Genomic DNA, 15,491 nt, shown 5'->3' with positions numbered 1-15,491 from the left:
TAATAGCATAAAATCAGGGCCAGCCAAATGGGTTTGTACTTCATCTTGCCCCTTCCCTCCACCCACCCATCGAGACAAAGAAAACACTGTCTGTGTCCTTATAGAGTGGTGCCCATTGGTCCTCCCCACCCCCCTGCAGTGGGAGGTTCTGGTTGGAGAGGCCTGGACATCAGAGCCGACGATGAGCTGCCCAGACAGCACAGGTGACACAGGGCTTCTTCAGGGGCCGACAGAAGAGGAGGGGTGATACTAGGGTCCCTAGGTATTGTTTTTCCATTACTAGTGAAGATGAAAGTTTGTCTGACATTGACATCAGGCCTCCTACCTGGTGTCCACGGGGGTGATGCTGGCTTGGAGAGGACTCTCTGGCAGCAGCCTTGCTGGGCACACTGATGTCTGGGAGTCATTCCTGACCAGCCGGGAATCCAGAGCTCCAGTGGAATCTCTGTCTGACTTTAATGGAATTCATCCTGGGCTCTTTGGTTCTTCATTGTTCCTGAGGAGCTTATATAGATAGTGGGTTTAGCCTCGAATTCTTTTCCTCAAAACAGGGGGAAAGGACTTTTAATAGTTTTCCAGATGATGATAACTCAGCCGGACCGTTGGGGTGCCCGGGGTCATGCGAGAGGAGGTTACACGATGGGCTGGGCTTCCCTCTGTGCAGTTGCTTTCCCTGTGCTGGCCAGCGATTTGAGGACTGACTGTATTTACCACACACATGCACTTATTTACATCTTTTCATACTTAATAGCCCCATTCTGCTTCAGATATTAATAATGAAGAAGAATCGCCAGAAGAGAAACTAGAATTATGGATATAATAGGATTATAAACAATTCTGAGATGTTTGTGTCCTCCCCCCCACCCCATCCTTCTTCTTTTGGGGGAACTGTTTATCTTTTATGACTCTTTGAAAATGAAAAATTAGAAGCTCCTTTGGAGGTTCGGGGGAAATGCTTGGGCTGAATCACAGCCAGGTCTACGCATTCAGGGCAGGTGAGCCGCAGATTAAATCACGGCCCTTTTCTCATCCAAGCAAATAACCCAGAGCAAGGCAGCAGAACTGTATTTTTACAATTAACTAGTTTCCACAGCCCCTGCTCGCCCTGCTTTATTTGTCATTACTTATGGCAGACTGTCCAGGGTGCAGAAATCCTCCCGTGCTGCTCCCTGCCCGCCCCCCCTCCGCCGAGGGGAAGGACCTCGCGGGGCTCTCACACTGTTCGTGCCTTTTATTTATGTAAGGACCGCTTTGCTGCTGGTGCGTGGAGGAGGGACAAGAACAAATGAAATGAACATGAAAACCCGATTCTTCTTAAGTCCTTGGAATTTTAAGTTCTTATTGAGGATTTCAAATATTTGGATGCTTCAATGAATTTTTTGTTTGTTTGTTTAAAGGAATGATTCCAACTTTGAATGCAGCTCCTTGGTCATTGCCGTAATTCTCAGTGACTGATTGCAACTGAGAAAATCAGGGTCAGCTCAGAGTTCCCGGAGAACTGGGCCTACAGTCACTCCTCTCCATCCCCAAAGCCACCCTGAGTTCCGGTCAGTGAGCAGAATCCATGCCATTGCTTAGCACGACCAGGATACTGGGTCATCTTTATGACATTGGGGTTTACTTTACTATGTTCTGTGTAAAGTGTCATAGAGGCGTAGAATTGTTCCGGCTTTCTTCGTAGCATTAGTCATGCTTGCTGTTTTTATTAACCATTGGGCCCTTGGTTGGGGGCAATTTCGTGTCACTGTGGAGTGTGACCTGGTGGCATTTGTGTCACTGTGGAGTGTGACCTGGTGGCATTCGTGTAACTGTGGAGTGTGACCTGCTCCCCGACAACCCCGAGACTTCCTTGGTTGGGGCTGCAGGGGAGGCTGGGTGTGGTCATGCCCTTTCTCCCTGGTCTCAGGTGTTGTCTGTGGGGTGAGTTAGCTCGGTGATCGCTCCTCAGTGCTGGGCCCGGTGCGGGATGCTGGGGACAAAACAAAACTCAGGGCCCGGGTATTGTGTTTCTGAAGCACGTGGTTATTCTGATGTCTGCTTTTGATCATGAAATGTTTGTGATCTCTGCAGACTGGAAGAAGACGCGAAGTATAAATAAACATCAAGTCCTTTCTAGAATTCTCTGAATGCGTTGTTTGTGGTTACAATTTGATTATCTTATTACAACATGTTAATAATTTGAATGACATGAGTGTCTGAATTGAAAGGAGCCATTTTTGCTGGACATTTTAAGTCTAAATTTAGTACCAAGACGACAGTTTTCCTCATGCCTTGGGACTTCCAGGTGAGAAACTTGGGAGTGACCCAACAGGATATACTGAATTACTCAGTTTACCGCAGAGGAAGGGAAACTGGAGATGTTTGGAGAAGTTTGCAGCCGTGTGAAATTACATCCCCATGGTTTTCTGCCGCAGCACAGGTGCCCGGGCCCTGCTCACCTGGGTAGCTGACACCTTTAGGAGTGGGTCCCCGGAAGGCAGCACCAGCTGATGCTTCCAGGAACCTGCAAGGGCAGAGGGTAGTATCTGCGTCAGGACCACACGTGCAGAAACCTCACAATGAAACTCGAGCACATTGTATTTACTGTTAAAACAGCAGGCGATACGTAAAGAGCTTTTTCTCTCCCTTTAAACTGATCGGAGCTCATATGTGAACACAGTTTGGACAAGTTGGTTTCTTTGTCTGTCAGTGTAGGAGATAGCTGTACACATACTTGCTGTGTTGCCAGTTTTCCATGGCTTGTTTTGCTTGGACGTGGCGTGGTGGCTGTTACAGAGTGACGCGCGGTGTGTGATGTGCTCTCTACACAGGACAGGTTGTAAGCCTGCTGAGCACCAGCTGCTCCCGCAGACCTTGGTGTTTGCCAGGTGAACTTGGCAGAGGGACTAGTTGTGAGCTGACCTGTGGGTCTGCGACACCTTCTAACTGTGCAGAAGCCAGCGTTTAAATCCTTGAAGGTTCTGGAAGGGTGGGGACCACATGTTGGCATCTCATTGAGGGGTTATTATTTCTCTATTTTCTACTTACCTGGAAGCTCTCTGGAAGGGAGTTTTTTTTTTTTTTTTTTTCTGTTTTGTGAAAAATGACACAGAAAAGACAGACAGCTGGTTGTGTTGGTATCAAAATTGAAGCATCTGAAAAATACAGTTCTTATAAATTTATTTATTTATTTGTTCATTTATTTATTTTTGGCTGTGTTGGGTTTTCGTTGCTGTGCACGGGCTTTCTCTACTTGCAGTGAGTAGGGGCTACTCTTTGTTGAAATGTGTGGGCTTCTTATTGTGGTGGTTTCTCTTGTGGAGCACGGGCTCTAGGTGTGCGGGCTTCACTAGTTGTGACATGTGGGCTCAGTAGTTGTGGCTCATAGGCTCTAGAGCACAGGCTCAGTAGTTGTGGCGTACGGACTTATTTGCTCTGTGGCATGTGGGATCTTCCCGGACCAAGGATCTGTCCCCTGCATTGGCAGGAGGATTCTTAAACACTGCCACCAGGGAAGTCCCTGAAAAATGCAGTTTTTAGCCAGAAAATAGAAGCTGGAATTGAAGATGAGGGTGGCAGATTTGGTTGTGACTGAGGTTTCCTGTGTCAGATCCTTGTGTGAAAAGAAGACTCCTCTTGGGTGTGTTCCAGCGAATGGGTTATTCAGCGCAAAACCACATGTTATGGGTAGAATTGTGTGCTACCATGTCATTTTCTGTGTTTTATTGTTAATCTTTCTGTGTTTGAAAGCCAGTTCTGATTGACTTGGTCTTTAGTAGAGAAATTTAACTTATTTATATTTATTGTTTTTGTGTCTGTGATAATTAACATTACATTTTTTTTTCTACTTTTGATTTTTGGGGGAGAGGTTACTGACTTTCACTTTATGCTTTGCAATTTGGGAGCTGTACTTTGAATTTTCTGTCATTCCAATAATTATCTTTTTTTTTGTTTGTTTGTTTTAAATTTTATTTATTTATTTATTATTTTTTGGGGGTACACCAAGTTCAATCAGCTGTTTTTATACACATATCCCCGTATTCCCTCCCTTCCTTGACTCCCCCCCCACCTCGAGTCCCCCCCACCCTCCACGCCCCAGTCCTCCAAGGCATCTTCCATCCTCGAGTTGGACTTCCTTTGTTATACAACAACTTCCCACTGACTATCTATCCTACAGTTGGTAGTATACATATGTCTGTGCTACTCTCTCGCCTCGTCTCAGCCAATAATTATCTTTAACGAAATGCTATTTGAACCTTTTTTTCTTTTTATTATCCATATCAAGAATAAAGCAGTGTTTGGTGGTACTTTTACTTTAACCCCCACATATCTTTTTACTTCTTACTTTTTTAGCTATTTTAAGCATTTTATATCCAGATTATTTTATTATAATATTTTTTAGAATTTATTTCTGTTATGTTCATGATTTTGAGGATTTACTCTATTTTTATACCCACATTAATTACAATTATATAAATATGGCTCATTGTTCACAGTGTTTATGCACCTGCACCCCTGTTTTTGGATTGTTTATTTTAACTAATCTCTGTTATTTGCTAAATATGAGTCACTTAGTATATTGAGGAAGTGAGGTGTGTGGCTGATAAACTCCCAGATCTACTATATGTGTATGTGTGTGTGTGTGTGTATATATATATATATATATATATATATATGTATATTTAAACTTCAAACACATAATCTTTCCCCCCCAAAACTCTGAATTCTGTTTGCTTTACAAAAGAGCTGTAGTTTACTCTAGTCATCTATATCACGTGCCGGATCCACAGGTAGGCATCTGCTTTGCTGTGGGACTTCTGTCCCCAACATGTGTCTGTGTTCTGGTGCCCCTTCTTCTCGGCCTGGCCTGCAGTGAGCAGCTGACCACACTGTCTTCTGAAGCTTAATGTTGCAGAGAGAAAGACCGAAGTCAGCCTGAGTTTTGTTCTTTGCGGATAATCCATTTGTTCTTTTTAGATTTGTGTAGGATTTTTAATTATATGATGAATCTGCAGCTTTGGGCATGCTCCGTCTAGACATCTATCCCTGTTTGGCTTATTTAGTTCTAGGGAGGCCTCCGGATGCCCAGCCTCTCAGCACGTGGTTACCACGGCAGACTCTAGGTTCCTGCTTTCCAGGTTTTCTGATTTCAGACATTATTTACTTGTCCATCTGCTGCTTTTATTTACCTAGATCTTAAAAAAGGTTCAGTGTCCTCTTGGGTCTCTTAAGAATGTGAATCAGAATTTCTAAAAGAGTACACTATTCTTTCAGCAAATCTATTTCAGAAGGAGGAATCCATTCCTCTTTAGGGTGGTCTCCTTCGCTGCATATTCTAGGTATTTTCTGCTTTCACAGGAGGGGAACCCCCAACCCACACTCCTCTTTGCAGTTTCATCTATGCTTTATACGGTAATTCCTCTGATTGTTTTGCTTGTAGATGGAATCCTTTACCCTCTCTGGGTTTTCGTTGCTTAATGAGGTTTTCCAACATTTTTATATTGTTTGATTTCTAAAATATGAAAGGGAGAAATTAGACGCCTCTCTCTCTCTCTCTCTCTCTCTTTTTTTTAACATTCTGTGTTTCCTTTAGATGTCTTTGCCTTGTATTTTAAGTCTTTTGAAATATTTTTTTCCCGTTAGCCAAGAAAAGTCTTGCCTTTTGAATGATGATCTAATCAAGTATTAAGATTTACTGTAATGTTCCAAGCACAATTCTGTTCTCATTTGTCTTTATCAAACGCCTACTCTCCAGGTTCTGTGTTTCTACGATGTCAGAGTATGAGCACCTTCCTTAAACTCGGGCATTGCCTTGTGTCTGCTTGTACACATGCACTAAAACTAGAATCCCCTTTGTCTTCCTTTTTTAAAAGTTTTCATTCATTAATCTATTTGTGTGTGCAGTGCTCGTTAAGAAACGTTATCACCAGCCACTGTTCTGGGTGTTGGGGTACCAGGTGGCTCATAGTGGGTCTGTTTTCTCAAGGAATCCAGCAGCTGCTCGTGAAGCGGGCCCACTGCCTGTCTCGCTTGGGAGGGATGTAGTGGAGGGGAGGTTGAGGTGGGTCCTTCTCAACAGGTGATATTTGAGTTTGGTCCTGAAGACTGAAAAGGATGTAAGAAGGTGGAGCTGTGCTTTCCTAGCTCAGTAACAGCAGGGCAAGTGATTAGCTAGGAAGGGGATACGGGATAAGAAGAAAAGCATTACTTTTTTACCTAAAAATATAGTCACCTTATTTTTAAGATTATGCATTTCCTTATTTTAGCTCTATTTCTCTTACATTTCAAAGTCCCAAGTGTTGACACTCAAAATTCAATGAAAATATTTTGTCCTCCTTAGATAGTCAGGTCATTTTTAGTAAGAGAGAAGTGGCCAGGCTCAGGGCCTTGCCATGTCTGTAGGTCACTCTGGGAGTGTCCAGGCTGGTGGCTCCTGCTCACAGGGGTCCTTCTGAGACCACCACACGTGCCGTCCAGGCATTCACAAGACGTTTCCTGTAAATCCACCTGCCCTGTCTCGCCATAAGTTTTCTGAACATTTATGACTCAAAAGGCCAAGCGACTAAGACTTCTGTTCTTCCAAACCGAACTTTCTGTTTCCTCCCTGGTCAGTATTTTCTGTACCTTGCACCCTTGTGCCACGTGGCTGGTTTCAGGGAGAGTTGCTCCCACTTTCTGTACTTGTGGACATAATAGGTTTAGCTGGTGATCATCTGCAGACGTTACCTTGCATCAGTGAGTATGTCATATTTTCCTCCTTCACTGACCTACCTTTCTAAGTGGAATCGAAATCAAGTGTGAGTCTGCTGGGATATGTTGCAATCATCTGGGAATAATTTGAAAAAAAAAGTTTCCCACACAAGTTAAATGAAGATCAACAGTTTTAAAGTACGCTACAGCATCTTGTATAAACTCCAGCTTCCATTTCACATTATTCCTGGTCATGCAGTAGGTTCTGGAGAAAAAAGGGCTATGGATAATCAGTTAAAAGAATGACAGATTCCCCGATGTGCTGATCAGTAGTAATACCTAATTTCGATTTCGAGTGTGCTGTAATGGATTACCATATAGATGCAGCTGAGCGCTGAGCATTAACTACAGACATGTGCTTTTCAGAAAAGTAATATTTATTCACACTGTGTGGCTTTCCTGCATTTTTTAAATTTTACTCTCCAGCAAAACTACAAACAAGATGTCAATAGCTTATGTGGCATTCCTGTAGTGTAGCTTAGAATATCGGCTGCAGTAGCAATGCCATATTGTTTTTGCCTCCGTAGAGGTAGGCTTCATCTGGGGCTTTCTGAGGGACAGGCTTAACATTTAGACACAGATGGTTGTGTGGGGCTTTATTTTCATTGACCTCATGGCCTTTAATGCATAATAAACGGCCCTGGCCATATTTGAGTGCAAAAAGCATGTGTGGGTGGTTTCAGCCTTTGAGTTGTTGTATAAGATCATATTCGTATGGGAATATTTTTAGTAGCTCAGTTATTGGGCATGGTGTTTCCTATCCAAACCTTACTGAGTTTATTTTTGAGTATGTTTAAAGTCCATCCGTTTTGTAAATCTAAAAACTTTTATCCAGATATGGTGATGATGACAGGCCCGACCTCAGAACAAGCTGAGACTGACAGCATCTGAGCATCCAGGTGCATGCCATCTTGCTATGCTCTTTGTCCTTGTTTATATTAAAACAACGTTTGTCTTTGTTGCCTACTAAGAAGAAAAACCCAAATCACGAAGACCAACATGTATTTTGGAAAGCTGAAGAGCATGATTTAGTGCCAGCTTTGTTTCCTGACTGCAACGAAGATCTCAAGAGCGAGTGGGCACACCAGGCATTCGTCTCGTCCAAGATGAGCTCTACCCTGACTCTTTAGAGTAATTTTCTCAGCGTCTGCTGGATGAAATTTTTAGAATAAGTGGCAAGATGGGGCCAGAAGATGATCCTGGAGGGACTTCCCTGGTGGTCCAGTGGTTAAGACTCCATCCTTCCAATGCAGGGGACGTGGGTTTGATGCCTGGTTGGGGAACTAAGATCCCACATGCCGCATGGTGCAGCCAAAATTTTTTAAAAAATAAAAAATAAAATAAAATAAAAAAAAGATGATCCTGGACTGCAGGTGGGGTACCAAGTCCCCTTGGAGGAGGAAGCATGACAGAAGAGCACTCGGAGTCACTGCTGTCCCACTTACTCGGGGAGAGCAGGCTGGGTACAAGAAGGCAGAAGATGTGCAGGGAGGACTCAGCAGCCCAGGCTCCCATCCACATGAGGCTGCAGCCAGCCGATGAGAAACTGTGCCCTTGAAGTAGGGTGCACTTCTGTTAGGCTTTCAGCCTCTTGATATGATGAGAATATCCTGATTAGTCTTTGGAAGATGACTGTGGCAGACCGAAAGGGGTTGAGCTCACATCCCTCCAGCCCAGCTGTAAGGAGTAGGATCACTGGCAACCCCCTGCAGTCAGTGCCATCTTCAGCTTTCCAGCCACGCCCATGCTCTTCCCACAGCGTCCCTAGCCAGTAACTGAGCAAGATGGTGGTACAGGGACCTGGCCGTTCCCAGGCATGCGGGGCTCCTCTAATGGAGCTGTGAGCTCTGTGTGGGCTCTGAGGGTTCCTGCCCCATCTCACTTCCTCACTTTTCTTTCACAGATGCTATTACCCAATGCTCCTAACTACATACAGAGTCTGTTTCCCAGAGAACTCAACCTGCAACCATTATGATTCATTTGTTAGCAAACATATTGAAATAGACTCTATAGTAAATTTTTCAGTAAAGAGAAAGGATGAGTTAAAGCATCATAAAACTTAACAGCACTATTTACAATAGCCAAGGTATGGAAGCAGCCTAAATGTCCATCGGCAGTTGATGGATAAAGAAGATGTGGTACCTATACACGATGGAATACTACTCAGCCATAAAAAAGAATGAAATCTTGCCATTTGCAGCAGCATGGATGAACTTGGCAGGCATTATGCTAAGTGAAATAAGTCAGACAGAGAAAGACAAATACTGGGTGATATCACTTATATGTGGGGTCTAAAATACACAACAAACTAGTGAATAAAACAAAAAAGAAGCAGACTCACAGATTTAGAGAACAAACTAGTAATTACCAGTGGGGAGGTGGAATAGGGGAGGGGCAATATGGGAGTTGGGGGAGAAAAGGATTATGATGGGATTACATGAAATCGTGTGTGAAACTTGAAAATTGTGAACTACTATAAAATTTAAAGAACATTTATATAAAAATTAAAAATAAATGAATGCATAAATATAGACTGAAAAAAAAAAAAGAATCACAAAACTTAGGCGCAAATGGAGGCTGTCTTTCTCTAGTCTGGAGACCCCCCAGCCCACCCCCAGCTCTGCTTGTTCTGGGCTCCAGAGCTGCTTGTTTGGCTGGACAGCATCCTGACTGCTGAGACCCTCGTCCGTATCCCTAGTTCCAGAGTAGGTGGTTTTCTTGTACTCACCTTCTTGCTTGTGATGGTTTTCCACAATTGTTAGACATCTCTCTGGATTCTCGCTGCTGTTGTGTCTTCTCCAACTCATGGGGACATTCAGGTTTACATTCTCATGGTAGGACAATGCTTGCATTGGTTCCTGTTAAAATATTCTGTAGAAATATGACTTTTGTTTTGTTTTTACTTCTTGTGATTCCCTTATAATGTAATGGAACTTAACAAGACATAACCCAGTTTTTACATTTAGTTCCTTTTGTGTGTTAGCCATATAAAATGTGTATTGGTGTAATTGCAAACTGAAGACCTATTTTAATTTTTTCCCCCAAAGAGCCAAGCCTTCATACAGTTTATAGACAGATCCATCCTTCCTGGCACTTGATGTTTGGCCAACAAAGGTTGTGGGTTCTCGGAGCAAGGGAAACCATTGCGCTCGCTTGATCTAACCCTGAAGTCACTTGTTATGTGGCATCGATTTCCCCACATTGCCAACATCTTTAGCTTTTTCTAACTAGTTGTGCATATCAATTAGTCATAAGTATTTCTCATCTTTAACACAAATAAACCTACAAACACCTGGCACATCCAGAGTTTCTCCTTTGACTTGTGCACACTTGCTTCTAGCTTCTGCTCCCCCTCCATCCTCACCTCCCTAGCAGAGCTTCAATACACTGCTAGCACTGAAGTTTCATCTCATTTCAAGCTCTCTCCCAGAGCGTCTCGTATACACACACCTTTAGCCACTACCTGTATTCTGGTACCATCCAGATCCTGCTCTTATATTCTAGACCCAGATATCCTATTGCCTAGCAGAACATCTTCACTAAGATGGCCCACTGACACCTCAAATTCCAGGATGTTCAGAACCAAACTTCACATGCTTCAATTCTGGAATTCCTTCTGGATTTGACGTCTTGGATAAAATTATTGCCATCTACTGAGCCCTCTTTGGCAGTTGGGGGGAGTCATTCTCGAGTCCTCTATTTACACCAACTACTCGACCTGTCCACCTTGACAGTTTCCCCTCCTGGATGTCACTGTGCCAGCTTTTCTTCTTTACCCTACTGCCCCTGGTCCAGGCCATTTCACTCCGTCTGAATACTACCACCGCCTCTTCCCGCACACCCCTGTGTCTCTGCTCAGCCGTCTTACAGAACCTGCTCCAGGGAGAACATCAACCCCGGCTTTGCCTGCCTCCCCAGGCTCATCCCCTCCCCTCAGCCGCCTGCCGCTAGCTGACAGCCTGCTGCTGTCTGCCTCTGAGCCTTCACACACGCTCCTCCTCTGTTCCTGCCCTCCACTCAGCTAATTTAACTAATCTGCACATCTCAGCCCAAGCGTCCTCTTTTCCAGGAAGTAATCCATGATACCCTTACTGACGGAAGGTGCTTTTCCCCTCACCCATGTAGCATGTCATACAAACTTCTGTTGGGCTTCTTTTTTTTCCCCTGAATTATATTTTACTTAGCGTCTTTCTTGCCCATGAATCATGAAACTCTTGGAAGTAAAGACTAAGTGTTTTATTCCTAGTTATTTTGTTTCTGCATTTCAAATGCCAAGCTGGTAGATATTTTTCACTAAATGGGATCTGGCGTGTGTGTGTGTGCGTGCGCGCACGTGTGTGTATGTGTACTGAGTATATGTCAGTATCATCACATAGTAAAAAAAGATTTGACATACCCTTTAGAATTATGGGGTTAAAGATAACAAACCAACATGTTCTAGGGGAAGTCTGACATGGAAAAATGTAGGAGACAATTTAGTGATTTTCAGCATGCGATCAACCATGAACGGCTTTTAATATATAATCAGCAATAATCTTTGATGGTCTGTAGCATTGTTTTGTGGATGTGTGGTATGAAGAAGTTATAACAAATTATGTAACTAAATACCTTTATATTTTGTGTTTGTCAGATTTTGAAAAAAATAGTTCTTTAAAATGATACAGCTTTTATTTTTTGCTTGGGTTTTCTTTACTCGGTTCAGGGTTAAAAAATGCCCACACGTTTTAATGTATTTTAATGTAAATGTCATCACTAATTCAGTGATGTTTAAGGAAAGACAGGGTACCTATTATGTCAATGTGAACAGAAGACCATAGCAAAGATCAGGATTACCTATAAAATTCACCATTTCACAAGTAAAAAGCATTCAGAATTCTTTTACTGAGTATTTATTGAGCACCTACTATGTGCCAGGCATGCTCCAGGCACTGGGGATGTTTAAGGGTGTTCTGGCCTTCTTGGGGCTTCCACTCAGCCGGGGTGAGGACTGTGCCAGGGACGATGGGATGGGTGATGGAGAGGCATCAGGGGTGGTACAGAGCCAGGTGCCTCTAGACAGAGTGCTTGAAAGACCTGTGTGAGGAGGGGATGTTTACAGCAAGGCCCGGCTGCTGGGAAAGCTGTCCAGGCCGAGACAAGTTGTGCCCTTCACCGTCACCCACGTTGATCAGGTTCACCTGTCGTGGCTCCCCCAGTAGACGTTCGTACGCGTTCCTTTATTGTCAGATGGCAACAAATGAGGTAAACACATGTGTATGTTGCTGACCCAGTTGGAAAGAAAACCAAACCAGGGAATTCCCTGGCGGTCCAGTGGTTAGGACTCTGTGCTTCCACTGCCCGGGGCCCAGGTTCCTTCCCTGGTTGGGGAATAAGATCCGACAAGCCATGTGGCATGGCCAAAAAAAGAAAAGAAAAAGAAAACCAAACCAAACCCAACCCCAAGTCGGCTTGAATGGAATAGCTGCCTGGAAATATACTTTTTTAGGAGATCTGAATATAAGTTTTTTACCTTAATCTTTCAAAATGTTAGACTATTAGGCTAGATAAACCTAGAATGTGGATTTTCACAGTAAAATAGCAATGCGTTGTCAATACCAAGAAATGTGTTTTGACCAGTGTTTGGATTTTCTACTTTTTTTTAACAGGTAGTTGTGGATAGAATGCAAGGAATCTTACTACCCAAGAGTAACTTGCCAATACTTGTTCTAGAGTGAAAAAAAAGTCATTCTTGTTTGTTTGGGTCTTTTGGGAAAAGCTGCTTTCATTTGCCAAATACTCTTGTTTATTGTAAATTTGTTCTTTATTGTATCTACCAGAGGTGGCGGGGCGGGGGGGGGGGGGGGGGGGGGGGGCAGTTTCATAACTACAGTCCTAAAACTAATTTTTAGCTGTTAATTTCAAGAAGTTCTTGCCACCAATTTCATTTCCTTATTCCACTGAATAAGGTCTTATCCTCTTTGTTGTTCATCTTTCTTCCTAATTCTGATTTTTGTCTGGAGACCAGTGATGATTTTAATGAAAATGGCAAGTGGAAGGTGAAAAAGAAGAAACCTGGAGGATCTGGCATTTGAGAGCTAATTCTTGTAATATTTCAGCAATGGCTGTGATTTAATTAAGATAAAACGATCACTTCAGTTTTTTTTGTTTGTTTGTTTCTTGTTTTTGTTTTCTTTCTTTTAGGGAAAATTAAAATTGGGACAGTAATCTCTTTAAGACATTCAGGGAAGGAAGCTTGCTTGGGACAAGTAGAAGAGAATGTCCCATTAAGTGCAATATTTATGTTATTACAAAGTTTTTTTCTTTTCTGAAATGTATCTGTGTCTATGTGTATGTATATATAAATGTAATAGCATGTACTACGGACTGTCATGAAAAATGTGTAATTGCATTTGTTGTTTAATTTTCTCTTTATATCTTATTAATTTTTGTTTGTTTTATAGAAAATATTGCAGTTTCTACCTGAGCGAATTTTCTTTCGATGGCATTACCAGAGTATAGGTAAGAACAATTACAAAAATTTTTAAGTAACATGGATTTCTTCCAATTGTATTTTCAGTAATGTTTTATATAATCAGCACCATCAAGATAGGTTACAACAAGGAATATTAACAAAGGTGTGCTAATTAAAGCTGAGACAAGTCCCATCTGGACTTCGGAGGGAAATACATTATCTATCTCTTTTTCTTTTCTTTTTTTTTTTTTAAGCTCTTTATTGGAATATAATTGCTTTACACTCTTGTACCAGCTTTTGAGGTACACCAAAGTGAATCATATCTCTTTTTCTAAAAGGGGCTCCTAGACCAGCAGCCTCAGCCTAACCTGAGAGCTTGCTAGAAAATGCAGAATCTCAGGCCCCAGCCAGACCTATTGAATCACAGCCTGCTTTTCTAACAGGAGTCTCAGGGGGTTCCTGTGCACATCAAGTTTGAAAAACGTTGATCTGGAGTGTTTTACTTAAATAATTTTACATTTTTTTCTTGCAAGAATGTCTTGTTCTTCAGGCCTTTATCATTGACTCAGAATTGTTTTGTTTGACTGTTTTAGGAGGGAACTTGAAACGAAGCAAGTTACCAAGGCTGCCCTTCTGTCCAGTTCTTAATGTTACTATTCACAGTACGACAGGAGTAATTTGTGGCATTGGTTATGAATTCTCCCTTCTCTTTGAAGAATGTCTGGTTTAGTCCTTCTGCCTTAGGAGACTCTGACATTTCCTATAACTTTCCTGCCTTACCAGGTGGTCATATTTGAGGAGAGCATGACCTTATAGTGGAATCTTAACTATTTGATCATTCATTCATCAAATATTTTTTGAGGGAGAGACGTTTGTATGCCAAGTTCAGGGACAAAACCAGAACATCTTACCATGCTGCATTATGTAAGCTGATTGTCTAATGGGGGTTAGGTGAGAAAAAATGATTAACAGTATGATCATTGCTGTACAAGAAGTGTGATGGGAGCAAAGAAGAAAAGTTGAATTATTCTATTCAGAGGGATTGAGGCTTCGAAAGAGGTCATTTTGATCTGAGCCTTGAAAGATGACTGTGGGAAGGGCTTTCCAGGTGAGAGATCAATAGGAAAAAGACAGGGAACCCGAAAGAACATGGCACAGTCAGAGGATATTCCAAAGTTCAGGGTCCTAAACTTAATTTAGGATTATTTATATGAAAACTGTAATTGATTCTTATACAAACTGGATTATTTAAAGTTGTATGTTATAAATATAAAGAAGGTAAGCATATGTATTAAATACGCCTATTGAACTGAATGAATAAATTGTTATTTTAAGATCATGCCCTGGGCTTTCAATCTTTCAAACACGCAAAGAAAGTTTTTCTTTAATTTTTAGAGTTGTTGATGGCATTTCTGTTTAACTGATGCTTTGAACTTCTGTATTTAAATTAAGGTAAAAATTAAAAAATCAAGCGTGACGTATAATTTAGAGCGACACCATGGAGATTTGTGATGCTCTGCAGTACAGCAGGTGTGGATGACGATGAAAAGTACCTGCACGCAGTGTTCATCTGTGCTCCTTGTCACCCTTCAGTGTCGCTTATGTCGTCTGCGTGAAAACCACCCTCTTTTCTCCTCAGTACTTTAAAACGTCTGAAGACTAGTAGGCCCCCCTCAACATGAGCAAACTTACTAGAACTATGTGTGGAAATTAACTTGCCACTTGTGTTGTGAAACTTTAGGTAACCAGTAGGCAGTGTGTAGTATCATTTTATCTCTGCTCAGGACCTTGTGAGCTGGGTAAAATTGCTGGTACAAGTAGCGTTTGTACCCAGTTTAAGAGTATCTTTCTGAGGCCAGGGGGCTGCAGAGGGCCAGGTCTTCTAAGCTACTGGGGGAGTAGGTGTTGTCTTTCTAGTTTGTCTTTTGTGTGGAAGAGGCCGGCTCTGTAACTCAGTCAGAGTACGTCATGTCTCAGGATGCTCACGTATGAGCATTTGCATATAAAATCATCCTTATTATTGACACTTGTATACTTAATGCTTGAATCAAACAGGCTCTTTCCAGATAAATAAATTTTTGCTTGATTCGCCGAGGTGGGGAGAAGTTGGTTTTTGACAGGCCCACATCCCTTTTCTGATACTGTTCAGGCTAGATGTGCCTTGGAATCAGAGTTTCTCAGACTTTAGAATGGCATTGTGGTACGTGGGTAGATCACAACCATCAGCTTAACATTAGTGTCTGTGAGTAACCCCCAGGGGCCTGGGCAGCACCCTGTAACCCAGAGCGTTAGGATTTCTGCAGCCTGAGTT

The 15,491-nt window shown here is 42.4% G+C and overlaps 1 protein-coding gene across 3 annotated transcripts in view; it reads left to right on the top strand.

Moving 5' to 3' along the window:
- The window catches only part of RALGAPA2 (Ral GTPase activating protein catalytic subunit alpha 2), a 285,849-nt gene that overhangs the window by 39,104 nt on the left and 231,254 nt on the right, over positions 1 to 15,491 (top strand). For all 3 annotated transcript variants that reach the window (XM_057703254.1, XM_057703256.1, XM_057703257.1), the window contains exon 4: positions 13,170 to 13,227. In XM_057703254.1, the coding sequence (XP_057559237.1) occupies positions 13,170 to 13,227 (58 nt within the window). The remainder of the gene's footprint in view (positions 1 to 13,169; positions 13,228 to 15,491) is intronic.

The sequence above is a fragment of the Hippopotamus amphibius genome, chromosome 12 (genome assembly GCF_030028045.1).
Source record: "Hippopotamus amphibius kiboko isolate mHipAmp2 chromosome 12, mHipAmp2.hap2, whole genome shotgun sequence".
Lineage (NCBI taxonomy): Eukaryota > Metazoa > Chordata > Mammalia > Artiodactyla > Hippopotamidae > Hippopotamus > Hippopotamus amphibius.
This window is presented reverse-complemented; position numbering and strand designations above follow the sequence as displayed.